At 36.9% G+C, this 23,333-nt stretch overlaps 2 protein-coding genes across 2 annotated transcripts in view; both read right to left on the bottom strand.

Moving 5' to 3' along the window:
• Positions 1–1,746, bottom strand: part of LOC132554393 (atrial natriuretic peptide receptor 1-like) — a 35,394-nt gene extending 33,648 nt beyond the window's left edge. Inside the window, exon 1 of the mRNA XM_060218704.1 lies at positions 1,634–1,746. Within this exon, the coding sequence (XP_060074687.1) occupies positions 1,634–1,746 (113 nt within the window). The remainder of the gene's footprint in view (positions 1–1,633) is intronic.
• An 11,493-nt stretch (positions 1,747–13,239) lies between these two features.
• Positions 13,240–23,333, bottom strand: part of LOC132553769 (uncharacterized) — a 46,327-nt gene continuing 36,233 nt past the window's right edge. The window contains exons 5-6 of the mRNA XM_060218045.1: positions 17,614–17,733; positions 13,240–16,580 (exon numbers count right to left, since the gene is read on the bottom strand). Coding sequence (XP_060074028.1) covers positions 16,388–16,580; positions 17,614–17,733 — 313 coding nt within the window. The 3' untranslated portion in view covers positions 13,240–16,387. The remainder of the gene's footprint in view (positions 16,581–17,613; positions 17,734–23,333) is intronic.

Genomic DNA, 23,333 nt, shown 5'->3' with positions numbered 1-23,333 from the left:
TTTAGATATATCAATGATGCATTGTATTAAAATAAGAAGAAAGGTACCGACTATGTCCATTGCATAGACACACCAGAATCAGAAATCAGCGATAAAATGTGTTCTTCTGCATCAGCCGCTCTCCCCGATCTTTTCATACAAGGAAACCAAAAACAACTTTCTACGGAACATAAATTACGATTTCGTTTTTGTGAATTTTGCCATTTCTTATTAGTAACATTCTAGCTTCCCCAATCTATGTTGTTTACATGGCGCAGATGTTTCGATGATTAAATTTTCATTATCGATATCACAATGTCGGATTAAGATATCAAAAACTGACAGATGTCTATACAAATTAAGGTTGAATGTTGTCACAAATACCCGATTGTGAATTCTCTACTTTATCATGCGACATGAAGTCTGGATTGTTTGATGCTCGTGAGAATGTCTACTGGACCATTGTCGTTTACCCTATTCTTATTAGGGAAAGAGATATCACTAACTTTGACTGGCCAGGATTTACACGTTGGGTATCGTCGTTGACGCAGAAGAATTTTTTTTTTTTTTTTTGCTTTTTTGTTTTTTGTTTTTCTATTTTAACTAGTTTCATCGAATGTGAGTTTGAATTAATTTCTTTAAAACTATTGATATTTAATATATAATTTGATTTCCGGGACGTTTCTAAGGCGTGATTACTTGCAACTAATCCATTGTGTTACCTTGATCAAAAATAAATATACTTAAACAACAAAGTTGAATGAAATTTAGGAAAAAGAATAAAAAGATATTTTGATTAAATGACTGGTGCTTGTCTGTTAGTGGACTGATACCATTATTTACAGTATTGATGCTGTAAAGTTTCTTCGTGTTAGATATTATTAGGCGTGCTAATTCCACTTTCTCCACATCATCCGGGTCGTTCAAATGATAGTGGTAAGTTCATTTTATTCAGTTTTTGAACTTTTTGTATACTACTGCCTTAGTGTACCCTACAATATCTGTATGTAAAGTGTGTACTGTTCCGATGTTTTACATTCATGTAAAATATCTTCCTTGTAATGAATGTGTTATTCTTTATATATAAATCTGTGATATAACCAGTTTGGCTTTGAACTGAACTTTTTTTTAAAAATTGTTCAATATTACAGAGAATCGAAAATCAAAGCACACACATATGACCAAGGCCCGCTAATTATAAAGTACATTAAAATATTGGTATAATATTACACAGAGAAGATACACACCTACATAGCCACACAAATCTTTATTAGTTCTCGTCATTTTCCCTAACTTTCCTCGTCTCTAACATATTACATATTATTTCAAAAATTCTAATAGACATTCTTGTTCTATATATAATGTGTGTGATGGATAAAGAGCCAGGACATGATCGGAGAACCTATGGCAAAATATGTTGGCTTAACACATATATAAACATAACTAGAAAAATGCACCCGAGTTTTGTTGACTGAAAAAAGAACAAGTGCAGTCACGTGTTTTTGATAAGATTTGTAACAAGTTTACCACCATAGTCTACCATGATGATGAAATTCGGACATCATTATCATAGTCAATCAACTGATATTTTTATCAGACAAAGTGATAACTACACACGGCTCTAAGACAACAGACATTTGTTCAATAAACTTACGTTATGTTATGACCTGTCAGAATCCCCTCTGATTGGGCTGTTTCTATAGCAATGGTCGCGGCGGCTGCATTGTTGGTCCATCCTAAACGAGGGTGCTTTAATGGACTCAGCATCCCTAAGCGGTAATCCGCTCCACCACATATGGTTAGTTGTAAAGTAATTATGGAAATAAGTATCTTCATAATCCACTAGATGTCAATGATACCTGCGTAGTGTCTAAGTCTGTATCGTAATTTCACATCACTGAGTTTCTGAAAGTAAGCGCCAAACAATCCCATATATGTTGAATTTGCGAAATGAAACGCATTGTAAAAATAAGAAACATCTAGATCCTGTTAATGAAGTTAATGTAATGATTTTTCTCTGTAGAATCCATACAATAAATCATTAGATCTGGATTTTCTTGGAAAGTCCTACAATGGGTTCCATTGGACTGTTCTATGTGAACTCCCCTGCTGATGCCTGAGATAGTGATGTTTCGGTAACAGCCGTGTGGGATATATCGGTAAACATCTCTCTGTATATTCAGATATGATGAACAAGTATACAACAGCGATCTACACACTCAGGTGTGACGGTGTAAAGGTATACACAGACCTATAACTCCAAGTGTGATGGTGTATAGACATACACAGACCTATACCTCCAGGTGTGATGATGTATACACAGACCTTTACCTCCAGGTGTGATGGTGTATACACAGACATATACCTCCAGGTGTGATGGTGTATAGATATACACAGACCTATACCTCCAGGTGTGATGATGTATACACAGACCTATACCTCCAGGTGTGATGGTGTATAGATATACACAGGCCTATACCTCCAGGTGTGATGGTGTATATATATACACAAACCTATACCACCAGGTGTATAGATATACACAGACCTATACCTCCAGGTGTGATGGTGTATATATATACTCAGACCTATACCTCCTGGTGGGATGCTGTATAGGTATTCATTATCCTAAATGTCCAGGTGTTATGGTGTCCTACAGCTGTGATGACTTCACCAATCTACACACTTGGTCTCGTTAGATAGATGTCAGATCAATATGTCACCAGAGACGATACCGCGAAATGCTACTAATTTCAGCGTATTTGTATCAAATCTGATACCGTAATAATGTGTGTCGGTATCGTTAAACGGTTGTCTGCTGTAAATCGCAGAAAAATGATTATAACTTATCCCGGTAAAATTCTCGTTGAAACCTTGTAATATTTCTTGTCCACCGTACATCCAGAAATGTATCAGAATCTGTCTTATTTTGTTTGTTATACATTAAATACGGACTAAGTACACTGTATTCTTACTGCCAATTAAATATATCTACAGGCCTTACACACTATTTGCTATATTTTCATTGATTTACTGATAGATGACAGACGGAACCGTTTGATCTTCACTGTCAGTTTGGTTTCTTGTAAAAAAATTCTTAGACTCTACTGCCCAGATATCGCCATGAATCGCCGATCACTCTCGGAATTTAACCGTGTTTTGCTATTGTAGTATCATTGAGTGTGATGGAAAGGTTAGACAATGATAGAAGAGGATCCAGAGGTCGCTTCTGTTCGAACTGAACAGGTGTTGTAGAATGTTTATCTGTGTGACTTCTCTGTCTGTCTATTTGTGGTGATCTTTTGATATTTCCTGTGTGGACGTTCTGTTAACCATCACTTATCAAACAGAAGACAAACACACAGACATAGAATTCTACTTGATTTATTAATTTAGTGATTGGCATTTATTGGCCAAGGCTTCAAAAATATATATAGCCTGAAAATTTGATGGAAACTGGGAACAGAAAATTCCACCAAATATTATTTGATATTACTAACAACAAAGATACAGACAGCCTAATATGTTGTGGTAAGCAAAAATCTGCCTGGAACTAATCGTTGAAGCCATGACAAGGAAAAGCTGGCAAGACCATATCTGAAAAGACAAAAGGAGAAAAAGGACAGCAGACACTGACAGTCATAAACAACATTTAAGTTGAATAAGGGGTGGGAGGGTTGGGTTTTTAAACTTTTCCTGGATGAAAAGGCTCAGATCTTGGTTGAAGGTCGCCGTGACCTCAGTATGGCGCGTGAAACTTATCCATTCTCCTTATAGAAGATTTCCAAAACCGATTGAACAAGGGAGACAACTCAAAAATAAGTTATCTATAGATTTGATCTTCATATGATAAACCGAATTAACTTATAGATATTAATTCTTATTAATAGAAAGTATCAGGTACTGATTATATTTTTCTATCTCTATGGAAGATATTAGCAACTAACTACTCATTTAGAATATCATATTTCGGAAAAAGACACGATCTGAATACATTGTCATGTCATACAATTTGCTGATAATCAGTCTTGCAATGTCAGGTTTCAAATCTTCAATCTCTTTAGTCATTGATCTTGTACTCGCGTGCCAAGTTGACACTTCATTTATTCGTTACCTATTTAATTGATGTCATCAAACGCAATATAGAAACACTAATTCAAATCGCCACGCCTTTCAGGGTAATTCTGGTCTTAAAGGTACTCTTAATAAGAACAGTTTTATCTATAGTGCCACAATCATCTGATTCTCCGGGTACATGTGATCATTATTTTCACCGTAATAGAAGCCTTGTGACAAATTATTTGATATCGTGTATCTTCCAGTACTATTTACTAAACGTTATAAGCACCCGTCTGTTTCACGTATTTGTATATACTATAACAGCATTAAATAAGTTAATTTGAACAAGAAACTATATCATATAATCATCACAGTGATACCAGGGTGTCAGTAAGTATATAACAACAGTGGCCTAGCTGTGGTTCCCTCTACGTTACGACACAATTCAAACATGCATTGTCTGTTGAACGCATTGCTTAGCAACATCTCCAGACCAGACTCTGGTATTGGAATTTTAGAAATTCCCCAAAAAGATATTTCAAGCATCCAATCGCTACCAACCGAAACATTGGAAATGTTTCGCAAAATTCAGGATACAGATTTTGCCAATGTAAAACTAGACTGAAATATTGATTGTTTGGCTGTTCCAAGGTCGCTATATTTACATTGAATCTTGTACTGGGACATTGGGATTTCGTTGGATGACATAATTGAAGTCGTCTAGGTTTAAATTCCCATGAGGGACTTAAACCGAAGATACATCTATACTCCTGTTAGCAAGTCGGTCATGTACAGCTTACTTAATGATAATTGTTGATGGTTTTTTTTATTATTCCTGCTTTCTCAGTTTCGTTCAGATCCATTTCGTTTCCCTGGCCACGTTAAATGACATTTGACATGTGTCCATCCACTCGCCCAACACCTGTTCCCAAAGGATAGTATGAGTTCATAAATGTATTATGGTCATCCATCGTTGTTTTTGTCTATATCATCTTAGTGTCAAGATATGCAATGTAATCTTAGCAACAACTATTGCAGCAAAGCATTGTCATTTCATTGTGCTGACACTATAAACTCGGCTTTGGGTGTGCACTATCACAAAGAGGCTTACACAAACATATCGCAGTCTCTCACAAGACTCGCTTACAGGAGACAGTCCTATGATCGTTATAGGATAGTCAGTATGATAAAACCAAACCAAATCACACCTATTTCTTTTTACTTGTATACCTGGTATTTTCCGTGCGATACCTTGACAACCCGTCCTACATGTATCGTAGAGTTGTAGATGTTTAATCATACAGTTAAACAATCAATGACCAAGGCCGAGACACATACTAGATTTTATATTGACACTGGCAGAAGGATGTTCTTTGTCAATGACCTTTTATCTGATTGCGCCTCGAGTTATCATCGCGAAATCACTCATTCCTGACTGCTTTAATAACCTTTTTTTGCATTGATAATTGTCTTTTGAATCCAACGTTTTAACTATATGTTTTAGTCCCATGAGTTGAAGCCCGTTTTACCCGACAGTAGACATCCTTTATCAACCTACATTATCGTTAGAATCCTGCAGTGATCACCTAAGCTTACAGTCCATGTGATTTATACATGGCTTTTTGTCTGTTTGTGCCGTTCCGTTTGTATGTTCTTTAAAATAAAGTGTTTTGTATATCTAATATTGTTTTTATGTTTTTGTATGCATAATATGATTGCCTTTTACAAGAAATATACCTGTCTGTAGTTTTACAGTTTGTGTTTTCGTAGAAATTGTTCTCATTATAAATGTAATGCTTGATTTACAGCTTGATACAGAAGTTTGTACTTAAAAGTCAGAAAGCATCTAATTGGAGAGACACACGAAATAACGATGTCAAACCAAAATTGTATGCATTAAATAGAAATGTTTTGTGATAGCAATGATGCCTGCTTGCTTCCCCAAGAAACGCGTCTATCCTGTACACGTTACCTGGAATTTTTTTGATTAATCACCACATGTACAGCTGTTTAGGATTCAGCTTACAGCTCAGGTAATTACGATGTATAATCGACTCCTGGTGATATCGAACATGTATTGTTCTGTTTATTCACTTTCAGCCTCACAACATGTAAGTGACGTTTATTAAACGTCTCTGATGTTGTTAATTTAAATGTCGAATTCAGACATCCATCTTGTTTCTGTCATTGTGAACATGCTATCCAATCACTGATATTACCATAATGATGAGGTTCATGCTGTCCATTAAGTCTGTATCAGATGCCTATGGTGGCTGATCAGTGCCATTTTCGCAGTTCAAAACGCGAAAAAGCGAAAATTAAGCATTCCATTTTCGCTTTTTCGCGTATTTATTACAGCACGAAAAACGAAAAAGCGAAAAAGTGCTGGCGAAAAATATAAAAAACGACATAGCTAAAACTTTTTCGCGTAAAATTTCGGCGCTTTTTGCGCTTTTTCGCCTAGCGCTTTTTCGCGTGGCGCTTTTTCGCCTAGCGCTTTTCGCCTGGCGCTTTTACGTTTTTTAACGTAGCGTTTTTTCGCTTATTCGCCAAGTACGGTGTTTGTATACAGTTGTAGAATGGACACGAGATAACGTCACTAAGATGTTTGTATACAGTTGTAGAATGGACACGAGGTAACGTCAAGTAAGGTGTATGTATACAGTTGTAGAATGGACACGAGGTAACGTCAAGTAAGGTGTATGTATACAGTTGTAGAATGGACACGAGGTAACGTCACGTAAGGTGTATGTATACAATTGTAGAATGGACACGAGGTAACGTTAAGTACGGTGTTTGTATAGTTGTAGAATGGACACGAGGTAACGTCACGTAAGGTGTTTGTATACAGTTGTAGAATGGACACGAGGTAACGTCAAGTAAGGTGTATGTATACAGTTGTAGAATGGACACGAGGTAACGTCACGTAAGGTGTATGTATACAATTGTAGAATGGACACGAGGTAACGTTAAGTACGGTGTTTGTATAGTTGTAGAATGGACACGAGGTAACGTCACGTAAGGTGTTTGTATACAGTTGTAGAATGGACACGAGGTAACGTCAAGTAAGGTGTATGTATACAGTTGTAGAATGGACACGAGGTAACGTCACTTAAGGTGTATGTATACAGTTGTAGAATGGACACGAGATATCGTCACTTAAGGTGTATGTATACAGTTGTAGAATGGACACGAGGTAACGTCAAGTAATGTGTTTGTATACAATTGTAGAATGGACACGAGGTAACGTCACGTAAGGTGTTTGTATACAGTTGTAGAATGGACACGAGGTAACGTCACGTAAGGTGTATGTATACAGTTGTAGAATGGACACGAGGTAACGTCACGTAAGGTGTATGTATACAGCTGTAGAATGGACACGAGGTAACGTCACGTAAGGTGTTTGTATACAGTTGTAGAATGGACACGAGGTAACGTCAAGTACGGTGTTTGTATACAGTTGTAGAATGGACACGAGGTAACGTCACTTAAGGTGGTTGTATATAGTTGTAGAATGGACACGAGGAAACGTCAAGTACGGTGTTTATATACAGTTGTAGAATGGAAGAGAGGTAACGTCACTTAAGGTGTTTGTATATAGTTGTAGAATGGACACGAGGTAACGTCAAGTAAGGTGTATGTATACAGTTGTAGAATGGACACGAGGTAACGTCACGTAAGGTGTATGTATACAGTTGTAGAATGGACACGAGGTAACGTCAAGTAAGGTGTTTGTATATAGTTGTAGAATGGACACGAGGTAACGTCAAGTAATGTGTTTGAATATAGTTGTAGAATGGACACGAGGTAACGTCACGTAAAGTCTTTGTATACAGTTGTAGAATGGACACGAGGTAACGTCACGTAAGGTGTATGTATACAATTGTAGAATGGACACGAGGTAACGTCACGTAAGGTGTTTGTATACAGTTGTAGAATGGACTGTAGAATGTATGTATACAGTTGTAGAATGGACACGAGGTAACGTCACGTAAGGTGTTTGTATACAGTTGTAGAATGGACACGAGGTAACGTCACGTAAGGTGTTTGTATACAGTTGTAGAATGGACACGAGGTAACGTCAAGTAAGGTGTATGTATACAGTTGTAGAATGGACACGAGGTAACGTCACTTAAGGTGTATGTATACAGTTGTAGAATGGACACGAGGTAACGTCACGTAAGGTGTATGTATACAGTTGTAGAATGGACACGAGGTAACGTCACGTAAGGTGTTTGTATACAGCTGTAGAATGGACACGAGGTAACGTCACATAAGGTGTATGTATACAGTTGTAGAATGGACACGAGGTAACGTCAAGTAAGATGTATGTATACAATTGTAGAATGGACACGAGGTAACGCTAAGTAAGGTGTATGTATACAGTTGTAGAATGGACACGAGGTAACGTCACGTAAGGTGTATGTATACAGCTGTAGAATGGACACGAGGTAACGTCACGTAAGGTGTATGTATACAGCTGTAGAATGGACACGAGGTAACGTCACGTAAGGTGTATGTATACAGTTGTAAAATGGACACGAGGTAACGTCACGTAAGGTGTATGTATACAGTTGTAGAATGGACACGAGGTAACGTCACGTAAGGTGTATGTATACAGTTGTAGAATGGACACGAGATATCGTCACTTAAGGTATAACGTTATGTCAGGTGTTACTATAAAGTTGTATAATAAGTGGAAAAGGAGATACAACGCCAACTTCAGTGAAATGTCGTTTATGTACAATATGCCTGAATGTAAAATGCAATAGTGAATTCGAATTGACTGTTTTCTGAGACTTTAAACAAATGAGGTCCTTATCAGGCCGCCATGACTTTGGGTACTCTAATTAACACAATGTTGAAATAACGGTAGTTGTCAGAGCGATCCATATTTCGTGCGTGCCCTCCCCGAACAGTTATAGCGTCACTAGTGTTCGATTGGGCTATATGGAGGCCAATCGATAGGGACGATGTTATTGGTTGCAAAAAAGTCCATACAAACATGTGGCTTAGTGTTATCATGCTGAGAGGTGAAATGGTGTCTTATAATGAAAGGCACGAGATGAGGCTTCTCATCTCGATAGCGTATGACCGTTAAATTCACATTTCTGATCACTAAAGGTGTCTTTTCTCCGCAAAAACCATAACCGATCCACCTTCAAATTTGTCGTACTCAAACACTGAAGCGGCTGTAAGACATCTCGATGCTTGTACACACTTTGACGACAATCTGATCGAAATAACATGAACCGAGAATCATTCCTCATAGGGTCACGTCTGGGCACACGTTGAGATGTAAATGGCAAATCGACGTACTAGCGACGTGGGCATAAATTTGCCTCTCGCTGTGTATTTCTCACAGTTTTGGTGGATCCGACGGTTTCCATTACTAACGATATTTCGTGCCGTTTCGGCTGCCGTTAATCGCCTGTAATGAACCAGACTTGACGTCCTGACGGTACACATGGAGATGCGGATTTCAGTCTACCATCAACTCTTCTTCCCGTGAGAGCTCCAAAGTGATTACCGACCTACTGTTGAGTGCTACCTCCCATGAACATTGAGAGACCGTCCTCTATCAAGTTGGGATAAGCGTGACATGAAAAAGATAGATTGCAAATACATTGGCCATCAGCTACTATTGACACAAGTTTGAATGGGAAAAAAAGCATGCATTTGTTCTGTCACGGTTTGTTGGTAGTTTAGGCGCACTAGCTGTAGACAAGTTTTTTGTCATGGATGACGGATTTAAAAAATCCATTGGGGGTTAGGTAAGGTGCCCTTCTATTCCTCTTACTTTTTAAACGGCTATGTCAATACAAAATATCTTAAATTAAAGAAGTCCTTTATCCTTTAGGTATAGAAATCTTGGCGAGGTAACGACTTGTAGTGATTACGTGTAGAGTGTTTTATCGTTATAGAATGGATAGTCTAACTACATGGAACTTGCATGATGTGTAAACTCATTTTAATCTACTGAAATAGAGTACCTACTTTTTTACATTTCAAAGCACAGAAAAAACATTTTGTATATTCCTATTTTAAAATTACCGACATGAAAATGTCTCTACTTTCAGTAGGATGATCCCATGATTAACACAGTATTGAGTTCCCTTTACCAAAGGATTCTTCGGGAAAAGTTTGAACTAATTTTTGTTATTCCACCAGAAGATGAAGGAATTTTCAGAATTGACTACATTTCCCCTCTTCGTCCCAGCTCTCCGGTACCACTTGGCAAAGACCTAGAATTTATACAAAGCTTATTCCTCTTAGCCCTAGGCTGTTTCTGACCAAATTCGATTGAAATATCTTCATCCCAACGGAACGGTTTTGAAGTTCTTCATTTATCTCCTGTTCTGGCCCTGCCAATGGGCTCAGACCCCCTTTTTACACCAAGTTAGTCTCCCTTGCCTCCAGAGATTCCTCTGAATAAATGTCAACAATAATACTGTCACTCCAACAGAAGAAGGATAATGTTTCAGAATTTTCTTTAGATCTTCATCTGGGTTCTTACCTTTTGATCCCAAGAGGCCAGGTAATCCATTCATTTAAAATTGGTTCTCCTCTCCACAAGGGTGCTCAGACCAACTTTGAACAAACTCCAAATACTCCTACTGATGAAAAAAGATTGTGAAAAATTTGCTCAATTGTCCACTTTGTATCCTGCCTCCTTGGCCTCTTTGGGCAGAGACCATTAAGTCATACAAATTTTAACCCTCTTCCCACAAGGAAGCTTTTGACCAAATCTGGTCAAAATCCACTCAGACATTGATGATAAGTATTAACTTTTTTAAAAAAAAAAAGTTAAAGGACGGATGCCGTTCCATGTGCAACCTTAATAATCTTTGGGACCAGGTGAACTAAAAACAAACACAAATATATATAATCTGCTGGAATTTATTGTTCCTCTCTACTCGCATAAAATTTTAAACATTTGGTTATAAAACAATTAGTTCTTCCACCATGGAATCAACAATGAAACAAGTCTGACTATAAGGAATAATGACATGTTCTGATTGGTGCTAAAACAAAGGTGTACTGCCAGAACCTCATCACAGTCGCTTCACTTTCATAAACAAAACAAGACAAATAAATAGAACCTGAACGCTATTAAATTCTAAAACAGAAGCGACAATGATTTGACCGATGAGTACCTCGGTTAAATAGAACCTGAACACTATTAAATTTTAAAACAGAAGCGACAATGATTTGACCGATGAGTACCTCTGTTAACAGCCACAATGGTAATAATGTCTGATATTAGGAACCCTCTCAATCATTTTATAATGATGTGTAATGGAGACCTGATATCGTAACAAGATTCATCTATAAAAAATAGTCCTGTTATGATGATATTGCTACTGTGTTTCCCTTTTCTTGAGTTAGATTATTGTTTAAAAACATGAGGAGAAGCTTGAATGATGTTCTGTATTTATTTTTTAACACTATGGTTTGTATCTCCAATATTTCTTCAGGTCAATTTGCAGTCTTCGACTTGACTTCACACAGAAATAAACATACCACATCAGCTTTTAAATCTACCATGTGTTATCAATTGTGTGAACATTCACTTCAACTTTTCTATTTTCAGTATCAAGCTCAGCTTCTAATTCTAACAATATTTTCTGTATTGCCATTTGTTTAACCCAGCATTTTTCTGTTCACCCATCCATTACCTATTTGTCTAACCCAATTTTCTGTTTACCCATCCATTACCTATTTGTCTAAATTTCAATCCATATTGTCTAACCCAGCACTTTTCTGTTCACCCATCCATTACCTATTTGTCTAACCCAGCATTTTCTTCTGTTTACCCATCCATTACCTATTTGTCTAACCCAGCACTTTTCTGTTCACCCATCCATCACCTGTTTGTCTAACCCAGCACTTTTCTGTTCACCCATCCATTACCTATTTGTCTAACCCAGCATTTTTCTGTTCACCCATCCATTACCTATTTGTCTAACCCAGCATTTTCTTCTGTTTACCCATCCATTACCTATTTGTCTAACCCAGCATTTTTCTGTTCACCCATCCATTACCTATTTGTCTAACCCAGCATTTTCTTCTGTTTACCCATCCATTACCTATTTGTCTAACCCAGCACTTTTCTGTTCATCCATCCATTACCTATTTGTCTAACCCAGCACTTTTCTGTTCACCCATCCATCACCTGTTTGTCTAACCCAGCACTTTTCTGTTCACCCATCCATCACCTGTTTGTCTAACCCAGCATTTTTCTGTTCACTCATCCATTACCTATTTGTCTAACCCAGCATTTTTCTGTTCACCCATCCATTAACTATTTGTCTAACCCAGCATTTTTCTATTCATCCATCCATTGCTAACATCTCCACATCCATCCACTATTTATCCGTCCACACAACCATACATTCATTGATACTCTGTACACTACCAGCTAGCACTTGCCAAAACTAATGCAACTGTCCCGCTTTAAAGCCGCAAGAAGTATCAAGTATCAAAACAATCACAAAATCAGTCTGTCCCATTATCCAGCATCACTACTCTTGGTGTCCAACCACAAAATCAGTCTGTCTCATTATCCAGCATCACTACTCTTGGTGTCCAACCACAAATTTCTGTCTGTCTCATTATCCAGCATCACTACTGTTGGTGTCCAACCACAAAATCAGTCTGTCCCATTATCCAGCATCACTACTCTTGGTGTCCAACCACAAAATCAGTCTGTCCCATTATCCAGCCATCACTAATCTCCCTGTCCCACTACAAGAGATGTGTCTGTCTCATTATCCAGCATACTACTCTTGGTGTCCAACCACAAAATCAGTCTGTCTCATTATCAAGCATCACTACTCTTGGTGTCCAACCACAAAATCAGTCTGTCTCATTATCCAGCATCACTACTCTTGGTGTCCAACCACAAAATCAGTCTGTCCCATTATCCAGCATCACTACTGTTGGTGTCCAACCACAAAATCAGTCTGTTCCATTATCCAGCCATCACTACTGTTGGTGTCCAACCACAAAATCAGTCTGTCCCATTATCCAGCCATCACTAATCTCCCTGTCCCACTACAAGAGATGTGTCTGTCTCATTATCCAGCATACTACTCTTGGTGTCCAACCACAAAATCAGTCTGTCTCATTATCAAGCATCACTACTCTTGGTGTCCAACCACAAAATCAGTCTGTCTCATCCAGCATCACTACTCTTGTCCCATTATCCAGCATCACTACTGTTGGTGTCCAACCACAAAATCAGTCTGTCCCATTATCCAGCCATCACTAATCTCCCTGTCCCACTACAAGAGATGTGTCTGTCTCATTATCCAGCATACTACTCTTGGTGTCCAACCACAAAATCAGTCTGTCTCATTATCAAGCATCACTACTCTTGGTGTCCAACCACAAAATCAGTCTGTCTCATTATCCAGCATCACTACTCTTGGTGTCCAACCACAAAATCAGTCTGTCCCATTATCCAGCATCACTACTGTTGGTGTCCAACCACAAAATCAGTCTGTCCCATTATCCAGCATCACTACTCTTGGTGTCCAACCACAAAATCAGTCAGTCCCACTATCCATCACTAATCTCCCTGTCCCACTACAAGAGATGTGTCTGTCCCAATATCCATCAGTTTAAATGATAAAGTTTAGATATTCTAACTTTGCAAAAACTTATATCCATTATCACAGAAATCATACAAGCATAAATACAGACAGCACCTTCTGAAAAATAACAGGCTTAGCACCAGCATATACAGATATTCAACAAAACTTACATATGTTATATCTACCTAGATGTAGGACACTTCAAGAGCACATACATTCTGCTCAGGACCCACACACAAATACACCAAAGAAAAAAAGACACTGCTGTAAAGAGTTTGTATAGACAGATTTGAGCAAATTGAAACAGTTGAATGAATCAAGAAACAGAGAAAAGTTCATTTAAGATTGTAAACAGCTTTTTAAAAAAGTGTGTTTTATATATCATAATATCTATACAGCTGTATCTTAAAGTGTTGTGTCACAAATGTTAATAGTTATGCTATATTCAGGTAACTAAATAATGTTTTATATAGATACTGTATAAAATGCATTCTTTTGTTCAATAACTGAAAGAGTATCAAATTACAAATGTATACAGTACAGCATACCATATTAGGTGTTGTTATTTCATACAGGAACACATGAATCTGAAATATTGCAAAGATTTAAATAATATCAAATACTTAAGTGTATATAACAAGTCCAGTTAAGAGTGATTGCATAAATATCTTTGTAATAGTAATGTTACATTGTGTAACATACCATATATAATAATGTATTTAGTAATATCTATAGACATGCATGTTTACACTTGTTCTCTTCTAAAATATCAAACATTGTTACCGAAGTATAGTTTCAGGACAAGATATTAAAAAAAATTCTTTTTACTTCTTACAGTCATGTCCTTTGTAACATCAGTTTAAGAGGACAGGTACAGCTAGGTGATGTGGTTGTGTATCACTAAATACTATGATTATGCCAGTTTTGTTATGTTTGTATGAATGAAAAAGTAATCAATGCTTTCAAGCAGATTTAATGTAAATATAAACTTGTATAAGAAATCAGCCACACCTGGAGAAGTAATATTATCACTGGGCTCTACTTCATCTATGTTGTAAGGAGAATCACACACAGAACTAAAACATCTATACTTATTTTGTTTGAGTAAATGGACAAGTACATACTAATCACATAATCTTACAAGTTGTATTTTTCTTTGGTAAATTATCTTTGATTTCAAAATGAAGCTTCCAACATTTAGATTTTTTTCTTCATGAAGAAGTAAAGCCATTTTGTTAATGGTACAGTTAGGATGTGTTTGATGAAATTGTTAATTGTAGCTCAAACTAAGCTTTTTAATTAGAACTTAAAGCAAGTGATTGATGTACACATACAAAACATTCCCAATGATAAGGGCGAAGGGGAATAACTCTTGTTGCCTCTCCCACACTTGTGAAAATTTGAAACAAGTGCAAATTATCACAGAACTTACTCATGATCAGGCTTAAGAGCCTCAAATTCAAAACATCATTTGTCTTCAACATATGTGACAAACTAGGAGTCAATATACAGTTTGATAAATAGTATGTACAGTCATATCTGTTTAATATGGGTTGCCTCTGATATATATTACATATAATGATTATGTACATGTATGTTTCAATATCCATAGATAACAATGTATTTTGCATCAACTTCAACATCAATTAATTACATCATCGTGGTATTTCAGAAAAGGACTTTAAGAAAAATGAACAATATCAACCAATATGTTTGTATTAATCCAAATGTTTACAACTTAGTGATTGTTAATACATAAGATTGAGAGAGAAAATTATAATAAAAGTGGTTGGTTTTTTTACGGCTTCTGTTTTTCATTCATATTAAAGATTGCATGAAATTGTTAAAAATCAAAATTCTGAGAAATCTAATTCAATTGAGAAAACCATGTCTTTCATGCTTTTGGTAAAATCACGAAAAAAAGACTTTTTACAGTGATGAAAACACTGTCACAAACAGGTGGGTAAAAAGGGAGATAAGTGTTCAGGTTGTCCTTGGTTACACTATCAACACAATGATTGTCATCTACATATCCATGGATAGTAACATCATCAAAATGTTAGTTCATATCAAACTAACCTCACTATACAGCAGACTCAGCATCTGAACACAGAATTAAAACGATACAACTACAAGTATCTATAATATCAACAGCTACATTGAAATTGTGTAGATTTTTAAACAAGATTATCAATATTCCAGCACTGTACATATATTTCGGATCATCTGAGTCCGGTTTACAAATGTTGAATCTTAATCATCACTTATAGAGTACGAGGAGATAATGTCCGCCTATAATATGAAAACTGTTATGTACTTCGGACCATAAATCTTTCAACTCAGCACACAGGATTTTAAGACACGAAAAAAGTACTGTTTTCTGTTATTATAAAATGGTCCCTCAATGCTTTTACTTGTATTTTACAGATTTTGATCAAAGTAAAAGGAGATTAACAGAGAATGGAATTTAATCCAAAATCTGTTGATTACAAGGTATTAAATACATCAATAAGTATTGTAATGAAAGACAATCTATGTGCAGTGAAACAACTCTGTTCAGGATGTGTCTCTCTCTTAAACCAATCACAGACATAATTCCATTTCAAACTCTATTCATGTAACATGTACACAAATGTCTGATTAAAAACAAAAAAAGTATCATTTACAGTCATTAATGTACAAATTGCGAAACATTTTACATATATCGTACATTTACATGTATAATATCCAATCCTTTTTAAAACTTATTAAAGTTAGTTTGTATGTTTGTTGCGCATGATGGGATAGAGGAGTCGAAGACGGCCTGCGTTCTGTACCGGGAGTTCATGTCGGGTGTAGTAGTCTATGACCTCAGGAACGGTCGGGAATGGCTGGCTATTCTCTCCCAGGATGTACTCTCCGTTACTTAATCCAATCCTTATATGCATTGGCATGCCCCTTATACCTCTGTAAAAAGATAAACAAAATAGTACCATTTATGTGATCCTGGACGAACTTTCTGGATATGAAGGTAATCATCAAAATCATTCTCAAAAATGTGTATCATAGCAAATATGCAATTATATATATTCTGTTTCTGTGCTGGCATTCTCCAGCAATAAAACATTCTTATTCAATATAGGATCTGATATTTACAATGTATGTGGCGACCTGCTCATACGGGTAAGTGAGTTTGGATGTAGAGTGAGCTACGTTACCAAACTGGCCTGTAACGTGCAGATGATACTTTCTCTTTTAATTCTGATGCAGTGTCTTTGGTTAATCTTAGCATTTAGTCATGTTACCATCAAACAGACAGTTGGGGCATAGTCATATATCTGAAGTTTTGCAAACATTCTCAGATAAAATTTATCCCTCCAGTTTCAAACGGTTCCACAAAACAGATAAAGTTGTGGAGATGGATGGCTAAAGCAATTTGACGGTTCCCCACCCTAGGACTTTTTCCAGGACAGTGATTTTTTAACCCCTTATTTCAACAGAGACCTGCACTTTTTCCATTTGGAAAATACAGCAGTATTTTTCTGCTAATAAGAGAAGTATGTTCTTTCTTGAAAACCAAAAAGATAACATCAACAGGTTTTTGTTTAATGTTTACTGATCATTTATCAACACTTTTTCTGCATTTTCATTCTGTATGACTTTTCACATCAATTGATACCTACAGATATTTTAATGACTTCTGATTGGGAAAATATGATCACAAAATCGGAAAAATACAAATTTCTCTAGGGGAAGGGGATATTATTAGAATGCAAATAAAAAAAAACAAAAAAAACAACAAACAAATAAATAAACCAAAAAAAACCACCTTGTCTCCAGAAACCAGAAATTTGCCATATCCCTGAATCTATATCTGGAAATTTCGGATGTCAATAAAAAGTATGTTCCCTTGACATAGGGAATGGGCTTCTTGCAGTACAACGAAATTCAATTTACTAGCAATTTTATCAAATTATCAGTATTTACTAGTGAAACATACTTTATAGAAAGGGAGAAGACATTCTTCTGTGTTTCACTGCGCCGCACCAGGTAACTACCCTCCTTATGTATACGCATCAGCTCCTCTGCCTCTTTCCTTGTAATGCTGCCATGATAGAATCTGTAACAAACAGCATATTATAGACTTTTAATATACAGGTACATAGATATATTAGAAGGAATGACATATTATAGACTTTTAATATACAGATACATAGATATATCAGAAGGAATGACATATTATAGACTTTTAATATTCAGGTACATAGATAGATTAGAAGGAATGACATATTACAGACTTTTAATATTCAGGTACATAGATATATTAGAAGGAATGACATATTACAGACTTTTAATATACAGGTACATAGATATATTAGAAGGAATGACATATTATAGACTTTTAATATACAGATACATAGATATATCAGAAGGAATGACATATTATAGACTTTTAATATTCAGATACATAGATATATTAGAAGGAATAACATATTATAGACTTTTAATATTCAGATACATAGATATATTAAAAAGGAATTACACATGATAGATTTTTGATATACAAGTACATAGATATATACATAGATTCAGAACAACAGATATATAAGCTTGAAATACACATGTACAAAGACATATTGATAGACGGGTAACATATATATAGACATTAATTATATAAGGATATTGTAGGTTTATAATATATAAGTACATATTTTTGTTTATAATATATAAGTACATATTTCTGTTTATGCCCACGGATCGAATGATCAGAGACACATTGTTCTTGCGCTCTGTTTGTTTGTTGTCAACTTTAATCTTGCCAATAACTATTGCACTGTAAGAGGTAGGGCTTTTGTATTTGACATGCGTTCCTCGTGACAAGACCTTTGTGGTGGAACCAAAATTTTTGATCATGTGACCTTGACTTTGACCTTTGACCTACATTTGAAAAATTTTATCTATGGCCATAACTATTGAAATAAAAGTGTCAAGTTACTATCACAATGAAGACATAAGTGTTTCACAAAGTGTGCATGCAGCTGGCACATGCCTTACATAGTACAGCTTTAATGTCCCACCTCAGAATTTTGTTGCTACCAGGAACATAGTGTTTCATAAACATGTTTTTTTTGTTTGTATTTAAGTAAATGTTTCATTATCAAAAGAGAATTTTTTTCAATAAAGTGACAGTTCTAATTCAATATACACTTGGTTTAAGATTCCAAAATATGTTATGTTTGTCACTTCTATTAATTAACCCTACTTCTCAAACCAGATCAATCACACCAGTGAAGGTTAAAGTATATGACGAAGTATATAACAGAAAAAGTGTGAGATAGTATGTTGGAAATCAGTTTATACTGAATTACATGTATGAATTACTTCCGGACAAAACATCAGACGAGTCCATCCTTAGAAACTGTGTTATAAGAATAAAAATACGTACATAATATTTGATTGTTATTCAGTAACTAATTGCTACTGAAAAGATTCAGCGTTAAAATAAGGTTCCATTGACACTGAAGTTTAAGCAATATAAACCATTTCTTCCATTCATTTAGAAACATTTGTAAACATACATCTGAACCAGAGACATACAACACATATGTGATATATACGTCTGTCTGAACTTGGTTTTTTTTATCACATTAACTAAAGCCATGTCTGGTAGTGTACTGTAGAGAGTTCTAGTCCTGTAGAGGTAGGTGATAGTGTGCTGTGGAGAGTTCTAGTTCTGTAGATGTAGGTGATAGTGTACTGTGGAGAGTTCTAGTTCTGTAGATGTAGGTGATAGTGTGCTGTGGTGAGTTCTAGTTCTGTAGAGGTAGGTGATGCTGTACTGTGGAGAGATCTAGTTCTGTAGAGGTAGGTGATAGTGTGCTGTGGAGAGTTCTAGTTCTGTAGAGGTAGGTGATAGTGTACTGTGGAGAGTTCTGTAGATGTAGGTGATGCTGTACCGTGGAGAGTTCTGTAGAGGTAGGTGATGCTGTACTGTGGAGAGTTCTAGTCCTGTAGATGTAGGTGATAGTGTGCCGTGGAGAGTTCTAGTTCTGTAGATGTAGGTGATGCTGTACTGTGGAGAGTTCTGTAGAGGTAGGTGATAGTGTGCTGTGGAGAGTTCTAGTTATGTAGATGAAGGTGATAGTGTGCTGTGGAGAGTTCTAGTCCTGTAGATGTAGGTGATAGTGTGCTGTGGAGAGTTCTAGTCCTGTAGAGGTAGGTGATGCTGTACTGTGGAGAGTTCTAGTTCTGCAGATGTAGGTGATGCTGTACTGTGGAGAGTTCTGTAGAGGTAGGTGACAGTGTGCTGTGGAGAGTTCTAGTTCTGTAGAGGTAGGTGATGCTGTACTGTGGAGAGTTCTAGTTCTGTAGAGGTAGGTGATAGTGTACTGTGGAGAGTTCTAGTTCTGTAGAGGTAGGTGATGCTGTACTGTGGAGAGTTCTAGTTCTGTAGATGTAGGTGATGCTGTACTGTGGAGAGTTCTAGTTCTGTAGATGTAGGTGATGCTGTACTGTGGAGAGAGTTCTAGTTCTGCAGATGTAGGTGATGCTGTACTGTGGAGAGTTCTGTAGAGGTAGGTGATAGTGTACTGTGGAGAGTTCTAGTCCTGTAGATGTAGGTGATGCTGTACTGTGGAGAGTTCTAGTTCTGTAGATGTAGGTGATGCTGTACTGTGGAGAGTTCTAGTTCTGTAGATGTAGGTGATGCTGTACTGTGGAGAGTTCTAGTTCTGTAGATGTAGGTGATAGTGTACTGTGGAGAGTTCTAGTTCTGTAGATGTAGGTGATAGTGTGCTGTGGTGAGTTCTAGTTCTGTAGAGGTAGGTGATGTTGTACTGTGGAGAGTTCTAGTTCTGTAGATGTAGGATTTAATCAAAAGAAGTATCTCATTACCTATCCAATTATACATGCCAGCAATATTTACGAAACCAAATTAGGTGATGCTGTACTGTGGAGAGTTCTAGTTCTGTAGATGTAGGTGATGCTGTACTGTGGAGAGTTCTAGTCCTGTAGAGATAGGTGATGCTGTACTGTGGAGAGTTCTAGTTCTGTAGATGTAGGTGATGCTGTACTGTGGAGAGCTCTAGTCCTGTAGATGTAGGTGATGCTGTACTGTGGAGAGTTCTGTAGAGGTAGGTGATGCTGTACTGTGGAGAGTTCTAGTTCTGTAGATGTAGGTGATAGTGTACTGTGGAGAGTTCTAGTTCTGTAGATGTAGGTGATAGTGTGCTGTGGTGAGTTCTAGTTCTGTAGAGGTAGGTGATGTTGTACTGTGGAGAGTTCTAGTTCTGTAGATGTAGGATTTAATCAAAAGAAGTATCTCATTACCTATCCAATTATACATGCCAGCAATATTTACGAAACCAAATTAGGTGATGCTGTACTGTGGAGAGTTCTAGTTCTGTAGATGTAGGTGATGCTGTACTGTGGAGAGTTCTAGTCCTGTAGAGATAGGTGATGCTGTACTGTGGAGAGTTCTAGTTCTGTAGATGTAGGTGATGCTGTACTGTGGAGAGCTCTAGTCCTGTAGATGTAGGTGATGCTGTACTGTGGAGAGTTCTGTAGAGGTAGGTGATAGTGTGCTGTGGAGAGTTCTAGTTCTGTAGATGAAGGTGATAGTGTGCTGTGGAGAGTTCTAGTCCTGTAGATGTAGGTGATAGTGTACTGTGGAGAGAGTTCTAGTTCTGCAGATGTAGGTGATGCTGTACTGTGGAGAGTTCTGTAGAGGTAGGTGATAGTGTACTGTGGAGAGTTCTAGTTCTGTAGATGTAGGTGATAGTGTGCTGTGGAGAGTTCTAGTCCTGTAGATGTAGGTGATAGTGTACTGTGGAGAGAGTTCTAGTTCTGCAGATGTAGGTGATGCTGTACTGTGGAGAGTTCTGTAGAGGTAGGTGATAGTGTACTGTGGAGAGTTCTAGTCCTGTAAAGGTAGGTGATAGTGTGCTGTGGAGAGTTCTAGTTCTGTAGATGTAGGTGATAGTTTGCTGTGGAGAGTTCTAGTCCTGTAGAGATAGGTGATGCAGTACTGTGGAGAGTTCTAGTTCTGTAGATGTAGGTGATGCTGTACTGTGGAGAGTTCTAGTCCTGTAGATGTAGGTGATGCTGTACTGTGGAGAGTTCTGTAGAGGTAGGTGATAGTGTGCTGTGGAGAGTTCTAGTCCTGTAGAGGTAGGTGATGTTGTACTGTGGAGAGTTCTAGTTCTGTAGATGTAGGTGATGCTGTACTGTGGAGAGTTCTAGTTCTGTAGATGTAGGTGATGCTGTACTGTGGAGAGTTCTAGTTCTGTAGATGTAGGTGATGCTGTACTGTGGAGAGTTCTAGTTCTGTAGATGTAGGTGATGCTGTACTGTGGAGAGTTCTAGTTCTGTAGATGTAGGTGATAGTGTACTGTGGAGAGTTCTAGTTCTGTAGATGTAGGTGATGCTGTACTGTGGAGAGTTCTGTAGAGGTAGGTGATGCTGTACTGTGCAGAGCTCTGTAGAGGTAGGTGATGCTGTACTGTGCAGAGTTCTGTAGAGGTAGGTGATAGTGTACTGTGGAGAGTTCTAGTTCTGTAGATGTAGGTGATAGTGTACTGTGGAGAGTTCTAGTTCTGTAGATGTAGGATTTAATCAAAAGAAGTATCTCATTACCTATCCAATTATACATGCCAGCAATATTTACGAAACCAAATTACATTTGTTCTTTCTTGATTGAGAATGTAATTTTTAACAAATTTAACAACATAGAAATATTAACAGACCTAGAACTATACAATATGATTGTCTGTTGATTATTAATGACGGATCATAATGACAACTTACAAAATTAAATATTCAAATAGTCAGCTGAACATATAACCATCAGTCAACATCAGTTTGTTGTTGTACGGAAAGCTATTCCAATCACAGCAATAGTTATATATCACAAGTAATGATCTTGACATAAAAAGGAAGAAATTAACATCAGAGGAAAAACCCGTCAGAGGAAAAACCCGTCAGCCACTAAGTATCGCACTTACTGGTGACTTTTTGATGTGTGTTGTGACTGAAATTTACTTGGAAATATTTATGAACAGTCATCTGCATGAATTTATTAGAACAATGTGTGCATCAAATATCATCACTTCCTATAGTAAATGTTTACAGTACCACACACTGTTAACACCAGTCCTGTATAAGATACACTCCATCACCGACAGTGTTTACCACTAGATTTAACAAGATGAACCGTGGCCATTGACATCTCTCGGTTAGCTAAGAGAAAAAGTTATGTGCATGAGTTTAAAGTAACCCCTTCAAAGTGTGATAGTTTCACAACTATGACTTATCACTTTGTTATTACATGTAATGAGATTTCATCAAACGAACTGTTCCTAAAGACTGCAGGCCAAAACATATATGTAGTTTGTTGTGTTGGTCTTCATACTTATTCACACCAACTATCATTACACAGATCATTTCAATATCAGTGTGATGGTTCAATCATTTTTCAATTAGTCAAAGTGTTGGGCAAACAGATTTACTGTGACATAAAATGAAAACCCATTTACATATCTGCCAATTATCAAAGTTATTTATAGAATAAAAATGCCTTGCACATCTTAATTACTCTTTTAACTTAAATATTATTTCAAAAATTCAGAGAGAAGTTATTACCAATTACAATATTAATGTTTCCTTTCTAAAGCTCTATTACTCTGGGGGCATGCATGTTATAAATACATTTAACATTAGGAA

The sequence above is a fragment of the Ylistrum balloti genome, unplaced genomic scaffold (genome assembly GCF_031769215.1).
Source record: "Ylistrum balloti isolate Yb309-2 unplaced genomic scaffold, AGI_CSIRO_Ybal_v1 Utg369640, whole genome shotgun sequence".
Lineage (NCBI taxonomy): Eukaryota > Metazoa > Mollusca > Bivalvia > Pectinida > Pectinidae > Ylistrum > Ylistrum balloti.
The sequence above is the reverse complement of the archived record's forward strand: the minus strand, read 5'-3'. Positions and strand labels throughout refer to the sequence as shown.